General features: G+C 42.2%; 1 protein-coding gene across 1 annotated transcript; it reads right to left on the minus strand.

Moving 5' to 3' along the window:
• Window positions 1-7,409: 7,409 nt before the first annotated feature.
• Window positions 7,410-7,685, minus strand: LOC140694483 (small integral membrane protein 36-like). Its single transcript, XM_072957715.1, has one exon. It carries the CDS (start codon window positions 7,683-7,685, stop codon window positions 7,410-7,412), a length of 276 nt encoding a protein of 91 aa, XP_072813816.1.
• Window positions 7,686-8,763: the final 1,078 nt, after the last annotated feature.

Genomic DNA, 8,763 nt, shown 5'->3' on the forward strand with positions numbered 1-8,763 from the left:
TGAGTCATGTTAGTAAAGCAAGAATTCTGGTTTTACTAAGTACATGCTGATTTGTGGAAGCTTTCAGAAATTAGTGCTGATCACCAGGTACAAAATTCTGTGATGCTCCGTTACCAGTTCATCTTGGAGTGGAAAATTAAGGATGTGATGTTGGTTCTTAGGGGGAAGGTTGATGTTACAGCAGGAGCACTAGACTGGGAGTTTGCCAGCCTAGGGTGGACTCCAGGCTCCACCAGCAAATACTTGATTTCTCATCTTAAAAGAAGGTTAGTAGATGAGAGATTCTCCAAGATTCTTTCTTAATTCATTCCCTCTCTTCTAATATGTCAGTGTAGGAATCTTACAAGTAAATCTAGCCTAAGGGACAAAAATGCTAAATGGTCTCATCATGTTTTATTATGTCTGTGTTACTCATCTGACTTTCAAACCAGAATGAGGACACAAACCCTGGGTACCTCCTGCAAGGTCAAGGAAAGGGGGAGGTGGGCAGCGAGAGGGAAGAAACTAATACTTGCTGAGTGTCTAATATTCCAAGTTGCCAGGTGCTTTATAAATGTTACCTTGTTTAATGCAAACAGCATTAAGACAGCATTAAATGACTGTGAGGCTCAGAAAAATTAAGTACCATGTTACTAGCTGAAAAGACCTTCTTCATAGTGATCGCTCAATGAGTATCCATTTATCAAATAAATGAATGTCAGAGATGCAGGGTTTGAGTCCAGGTTTAATTCAACCCCAAAGCCTTAGATCACTAATTCACAAGCTGCAGTTGAAATCACCTGGGGAATTTTTTAAACTGCTGATGCCTGCATTCCACCTACCCCAGCAGATTCTGGTTTCAGAATTCTTTGAGCCTTGGTTTCTTTAAGTGAAAGGTGAAGACTACAGCCTCAGATCCACATCCCTCTCAGGGTGTTTTGATAGTCAGGGGTGTATAGGGGAGACTCAACTAGGAGAGTTCTGTCAGACCGCAAATCAGGCTGGTCTTCCACACCAGAGGCTGCACATCTCTGGGCGGTGCAGGCAGGGGTGTCTTTACAAGCTCCCCAAGATGATCGTTCTGTGCATCCATCCTTGGCTGTAAGCCATCTATCGACTGAGCTCATGTAATGAAACCTGAGAGCTGTCCTTGACTCTTCTACCAAGATCCCTAATCTATCCATCCGTCTCATCCCTAAAGCCTTATTGGGAGACTATTGTAGGAAACTCTCTCACCCTCCAACTCTTCCTGATTCCTTGCCATCCATCTTCCATGTAGCTGCCAGGATAATCTTTCTAATACAGGAATATGCTTATGTCATTCCCCTGATCAGGCTGAAGTCCAAAGGCCTTGGAGGGATATGCAGGGACATCCATGGTCTGGCCGTACTTCATTTTCCACCATGCTCCCCTTTGGACCCTGTGATCCAACGATGCTTCACCCTAGGAGGGTTCTGGTTTCTCTCACCTCTGTGCTGCTGCCTGGAATGTCTCTCCCCATCTTTTCCTGACAAACTCCTGCTTTTCCTCACTCAGCTCAACCATCACCTTCCCTGTGGAGCTCTCCCAAACCCATCCTGTTCCCCATCAAAGAGTGAGGGAGGCTAGGGGGCCACTTCTATTTTATGGATTTTTAGGGATATTTCAAAAGATGAAGTAGTGCCAAAGAAAATGACTCCCAAAATTGCCATTCTATCTCTGTGAATGTACATGTATTTGGTAACAAATCACATATCCTAATTTGAGACCTTTCAAAAATGTAGGACTTGACCAAATGACCATCCTGCTCCCTACCCCCCCCACTCAAATACCCTGCTTTGAGCTAGCACAATCTTCAGATCGGAGGAGCCATGTAACTAATGGGTTATGTGTGCAGAGGCAAATTTTAAGGGAATTTCTAGTTCCTCAACTTCTACATACTTTTTCTTAAACGAATCTGCCCCAGAAAGTGCTTGTTTTTTCTTTTCTTTTTTCTTTTCTTTTCTCTTCCTTCTTTCTTTCCTTCTTTCCTTCCTTCCTTCCTTTCTCCCTTTCTTTCTCTTTCTTTCTTTCTTTCTTTCTTTCTTTCTTTCTTTCTTTCTTTCTTTCTTTCTTTCTTTCTTTCTTTCTTTCTTTCTTTCTTTCTTTCTTGGTGGGGGGGTGGTTAATTAGGTTATTTATTTATTTACTTACTTTCTTATTTATTATTGACGTGTAGTCAGTTTAGTGGCGTGCTATCCCCCCATGCCAGAAAGTGCTTGTTGATAAGTCCTCATGCTGTTTCTCCTTTTCTTTCCTGTCCTTTCAAAGTCATACTCCTCACACCTTACCCAGGATGAGCATACTTCCCGCCCACCCTAAGTCTTACTTATGGGGGGCTCTGTTCCAGGTGTAAATACTTGGGGCACCAGGCGATGATGAGGAAGTTGACTGTCTTTAAAGTCTTTGGTTGTCAAGGCAGCACAATCTCCCGCGTCCGTCTCCATAGATATGCAATTCTATTAAAGCTTTGCTTTCTAAGGTCAGTAAGTGCACCAAAAAATTTAACATACGCGCGGTTTTGATCAGTTGCGTAGTAGCAATAAAGGGAACTGCAAGTTACACCTAGGGAAATATTTTTTAAACTTTTGGAGTCTTATGTTCAGAGAGAATAAAAATAATCTCAGTCGATAGATACAGTTTTATGGCTGAAAAACATGGAGAGTCGATACAAGACTTTCAAGCAGAAAAATATATAATGTTAGAAACAAATTCAATGAGGGGAAAATACAATGGAAATAATAAACTTGAGGGGAAAAGGAGTGGCGTACAAATTCCAATGGCATTTTTCAAATGGATGCTGGCAGATATCAGCTCACTTGGGTTTTGGTACCTCATTGGCTACGTTAAGAAGGGCCGTGTCATGCTTTATTAAAAGGCTGATATTTAGAAGCAACTAAATATTGCCCTTTTTGCAACTGAAACAACCTTGGATACAAATCAATACAATAAGCGGCAACATATTGGGATATCTCTAGTGAAAAGCCTATTGCAATGTCTACTGCATGAAAACATCCCTACTGTCAAACCATCTCTTACAGCCATGTCACTGTTTATTAGAGTCCAGTCCGCAGCTTATGAAAATAAATACTTTGAAAGAGTGTGTTACTTTAAGACTGCTGACTTGAGAGAGAGGGGCAAAGTAATATTCAGTAAATATCCAAAGGAAGGAGCAGTCTAAAATATTTAGTTCCCCTAGTCCTGACTCTGACCTGTGTGAAAATAATACAGCCCTCCCAACCCCGTCATTCTCAGCTGCCTCAGCCTAAGAGGCACAGGTGGTCTCTCAGGTAACGAGTCCAGTAGTATTAACAGTTTCCACTGTGAATGAATTGGTCTTGCTGAAAAGCACACAGTTAGGTCTGCTTGTGGATGAGGAGCAGAAGCCCTGAAGTACTTCAGCTGCCTCTTTTCCATCAGGCTGTAGGACGTTCTCTGTGGTAGCAGTTGTCTGGGGAAGCTTGCTGGGTTTGAAGGTCTAGTTTGATTTGAATAGTTTATTAATAATTTGGAAAAAAATCCAATTAAATTTGTGTGTGATTCTAAATTGAGAGCTCCTACAGGGACCCAGACGGAACAGAAGTGTAAAAGGAAAAAGTTCAGAAGATTCTCATCTGCATTTCCCCAGCCCCCTCTCCCCTCCAATATCTTGCTTTCTCTGCTCTTCATCTTCTCACTCTGATTCTTCATTTGTTTCTGACTCTCTCTCTCCCTCTATTTACACACACACACACACACACACACCCCGCTACTAATCAGAGGTAGCATGTGAGAATAGCCCTCTTTGGGGGAGATTTACTCACTCCCATACTGCAGAATCAGACGCAGAGCGCTGCCCACACTCTTTTACCCCCTCGCACTCTAGACTCATGTTCCCCCTTTCCTTCTTAACCTTCCAATAGAATTGTAAGCTGTCAGAGGTAGACAGAACCTTAGAAATTCTACCCTCTCACTTTATAGAAGAGGAAACTAAGAGATGATATATGTCACTTGTTCATGGGCACTGAGTTAGTAGCAGAACCAGGACTAGAACCCAAGCAGCAAGTGATAAATGCTGGGGAATAAGAAAGGAAAAATATACAATGGCTTTTCTCCGGATAGGCTTCATTTTAAAGTCTATCGCTGGGCCCCACAGAGACTTGCCTCTGCTCCATTATTTCTTCAGCCCATTAGATCATTTAACAGCTCCGTATTAAGCCTCTCCCCGGGGCTGACATTCTAGCACAGCAAAGAGAGACAAGGAGGAACGAACGTGGGTTTGTTCCTGTCCTTGAGTGACTGTAAAAACCCTGAGAACTGAGTTCAGATCCTGTCTTTCCCTGTGGGCTAGCTACTTGGCCTTGCACAAGCTCGAACACCTCCCTGAGTCTCCAGTTCTTTGTCTCTAAACTACACTGAATTGTGTCTGTCTCACGGGAGAGAGGGAGGATTAAATGAGATATGAGTGAAAAGGATCTGGCATGCAGCAGATTCCAGATAAACCTCTGTTCTCTCCCTCCCTTTTCCTTTGCCTTGAAAGTGTTTTGCTGCGTCCTTCCCACAGCAATCACCTGAATTAGGCCAAACTGTTGCATTTGCTTTAATACAAATTGTGCACGATGGGACACTAATGTATTAAAATTAGGTGGGATGAGGGAGTCCTAATCCCAAAAGGAAACAAAAGTAAGGCTGTAGCATCTGAATGTTAAAGGAACTTCTTGGTTTTAGCTGGCATCCGTGCCACGGGGTTTTAAGACATTAGTTACAGCTTCACGGCTGTGCAGGTAATAATTCCATGGGAAATTAACGCTTTATTTGAAAAATAAGAAATAAATGGAAAAGTATTAAAATACAAAGAGGTATGAGATCATGCAGTAGAGAGGACTTAGGGGGACAAATAGGAAACAGAACAGGATCTTAGTCTCAGCTCTGAGGCCAAGTGCTTGTGGAAAATCACTCTTGCTTCTGGGCTGGTTTCCTCATCGGTGAGATTCTTAAAGTCACTTCTAGTTCTTATAAGATTCTAGTGCACCTGCTATACAGAAAGATTATTTCAAATGCTGAGGAGCTGGTTCTGGTTTGGAGAACGCAACTCCAAAGGAGCCACACACCAAATGAACGAGAGGATTGGAAACACTTAATGCCCTTTATTCTAACATTCACCTTAGAGTCTTTTTAGTTTCTTTCTTTCCTTCTTTTTTCTCTCCTTTGGCTCTATTTCTGTTCCCTTATCTGTTGTCTGTTACTTTATTTGTTTTTTTGTTCTTTTCTTTCTCCTTCTTTCTCTTAGAATTAATCTCTGTTAATCTGTCCTTTTCAGTTGACCCCAATGTGGCATTGAGATATAATTAAAAATATGTGTGTTCTTAAAACTTACGAATGAATGATTATTTCAAACTCTTAACTTTTAGATTAGATGAGCTGAACATATTATGCGTTTCGCTCTTAAAAAGCTACAGTTACAATGATCATTGTTACCATCACTTTTTCTTGCTGTCCACTGATTTTTTTTCCCTTCATTGATATATTTTGCCTCCATTGATTTATGTACATTCCCATAACAAAGAAAAGAATAAAGATTAGTTCAGGTGAAGTTCACACCAGGGAAGGGGCAGATCCTTAAAAGCTTCCCATGAATTTATCGTATTTTCCCATTTATTTTATATTTTCACTATTAAAGTGGAGATGGCTTCTTGACCATAAAAAAAATTTCTCAGATAGATTTTCAATATAGTTTTCAAATCACATATTTAAAAGAACATATGATTTTCTGATATAAGGTGAACAAAATTTAAAAACTGTAAAAGATCTGAAAACAAATTACTAGGATTTGCTTAATTTTTGTTCTAGCTACTTTACAGTCCAAAGGTAAAACCATGCCCATGGCTGAAGCTGGCAGGGAAGGCCGGGCTTTTCCCTCCTCTTCAGTTTTCTATAAGATAATTTAAACTTAATTGCTTACTTTTTCTTCACAGTTTTGGAAGCCATCAGTCTGTCACCATCAGTGAACGCTTTGTTATCCCTTCTGTCTCAGATGCCATCTCCTGTTCTACCCTTCAAATCTCCAACACAATTTTGTCCTAGGAAACAGCTGCACATCTCTCAAGCCAAATCATCTCATCTTTGATGCCCGCATCTAAGGTGAAATTGACCCTTTGGCATTATTCGAACGTTTCTTGAGCCCCCTCTGCATGCTGGACTTTCCTATGCTTCATGGTCTGAGTCGTGCCTGCCTCCTCCTCTTCCCGCCAGGCAGCAAAGACCAGAGGGAGGGTCGTGACACACTCCTTTCTCTGTATTTCCAACAGGGCCTGATTGGAAGAGGGGTTTAGTAAATTATCAAGTGAGCATGTCGGTTGCCCTGAGCTCGGGGAAGGGAAGACTAATAAAAAACACATATATGCAATGGAGATACTAATTCAAAATTGTGGTGACAGATGAATGAGCAGGGAAACACATCTAATAAGGGGACAAGAAGACAGCAAGTAGTGCTGGGGGACTGAAACACGGACCCCTGGGACCTAAGTAAATTTTGCAAGGAGTCCTCAGTAATTTTGCACTGGACCAGGTCAGATTTGAGGACTGGAGATAAAACTGCTTGATGAGAGGTATGAAAGGGAATCAACATTAATAATCGTAAGACTAACCTTCTGTGAATTAACTTGTCTAAACACCCCCAAACAGCTGGAGGTCCTACCACTAGCCCTGAGGCACAAAGAAATGGCTCTGGGCACTCAGCTAGTGAGTGGAGGAGGCAGGGTCTGAACCCAGGCTCCACACTTTGTCACTTAAGCTCTGTGCTCTACGATGGCTGTGTTCACCACAGAGACTCACAGTGGGGAGCAGAATGTGAGAGCTAGTATGTATAGAAATAATAATAATCTGAAGCCTGGAAAAACGCAATGGTTGCCTTGAAAAGAAGGGACTGACTAAGTATAGCATAAGTTTGAGCTAGCCCCGTTCCTCATTACACACACACACACACACACACACACACACACACACACACACAATTGCACCCCCTTTAAACCTTTACTCAAAAGTCAGTCTTTCCTGGAAGCTGCAAGGGTGGCATCAGTAATATACATGTAACCAGCTCCACTAAACAATAGTATTGGCTGGTGGGTATAGCTCAGTGGTAGAGCAGGTGCTTAGCATGCATGAGGTCCTGGGCTCAATCCCCCAAACCTCCACTTAAAAAAAAATGTATTGCTGAGGTTTTGCATTTGGAGAATGTGACCAAAGCTAACCTTGGGCTTCTTAACTTAAACAGTTGCTTCTCCCACAAGGAGGATGAGGAGGAAGCAGGAAGGACGGCAGGGCTCCCACTTACCTAGCCAGCAGGACCCGTGCTCAGAGACACTTGAAGTTACGTGGGAGAATGGTTTGTCCAGGATGTCTAGTGCCCTCTCCCCAGTATCCTTCAGCCAGCCTCAAACCATTGTGCTTTTCTTCCCCAGTGGAGCAGGGTTCCCAAAATGAAGGCCCCTTGCCCAGGGGGGCCCAGGAGGGCTTTGCTGCATCACCATCAAGTGGATGGAGGGCTGGGCATCCAGGGTGCTCTCAGGTGCGTAATCCTTACTGGGGTCCTTGCCTCGGCAGTCATACAGCACGCAGGAGATGAGGAAAACCAGGAGCAAGATGACGTAGCTCGCAATGAGGATGATCAGGTTCAAGGTGACCGGGTCCATCTCCAAGTAAAACTCCATCACGTCGCTGACGGTTGGGAAGTGGGTCTAGAGAAAGGTGGTGGGGCCAGTTTGGGGGTTGCCTGGAGCAAACCCTCGTCCATAGGAACAGCTACATTGGCTTGGGAATAAAAATACATTAATCCTCACTCTTCCGGGAGCCTCCCAGATTAAAGCTGCTTGGTTTAATAACTTAAGCTCTTGCTGTTAATACCACAGCCACCAAAGCACAGACGCTGTCTCTCATCAGTTCACCAATGCAGAGAGAGAAAGAGAGGGGTGGTTTATGTGTTACCAAAGTGTGGTAGGTAAGCAAGGGTTCCATATAATTTGGTGTCCAAACAGGCAGCTGTGGTGAGCAAAAGTCAGGGCTGTTAATAAGCACACTGGTAAAAGTTGGATTGTCCTGGGAAAATTGTGAAATATGGTCACTGTTTATATAAGGGAGGTTGATTTTTTATTTTCTTTTTATTAAAGTATAGCTGATCTACAATATTATATTAGTTTCAGGTATACAATGTAGTGATTCAATATTTTTAGAGATTCTATGGCATCTAAAGCTATTATAAAATATTGGCTGTATTCCCTGTACTATTCAATATATCCTTGCATCTTACTTATTTTATACATAGTAGTTTATACCTCTTAATCCCCTACTTCTATCCTGCCCCTCCATGCTTCCCTCTTTCCACAGGTAACCACTAGTTTATTCTCTATATCTGCAACTCTGTTTCTGTTTATTTACATTTATTCATCTAATTTTTTTCGATTTCACATATAAGTGATATCAAACAGTATTTGTCTTTCTCTAACTTATTCCACTAAGCATAATACCCTCCAGGTCCATCCCTGTTGTTGCAAATGGCAAATTTCATTCTTTTTTATGGCTGACCTGTGTGTGTGTGTGTGTGTGTGTGTATCTCACGTCTTCTTTATCCAGTCACCTGCTGATGGACACTTACGCTGCTTCCATGTCTTGGCTATTGTAAATAGTGCTGCTGTGAACACTGGAGTGCATGTATCTTTTCAAATTAGTGTTTTTGTTTTCTTGGGATATATACCCAGGAGGGGAATTGTTGGACCATATGGTAGTTCTGTT

This window comes from Vicugna pacos, unplaced genomic scaffold (genome assembly GCF_048564905.1).
Source record: "Vicugna pacos unplaced genomic scaffold, VicPac4 scaffold_21, whole genome shotgun sequence".
Classification (NCBI taxonomy): Eukaryota; Metazoa; Chordata; class Mammalia; order Artiodactyla; family Camelidae; genus Vicugna; species Vicugna pacos.

Coding starts and splice junctions, on each gene's coding strand:
- LOC140694483 (XM_072957715.1), bottom strand. CDS start 7,685: ATGGAGTTTTACTTGGAGATGGACCCGGTCACCTTGAACCTGATCATC.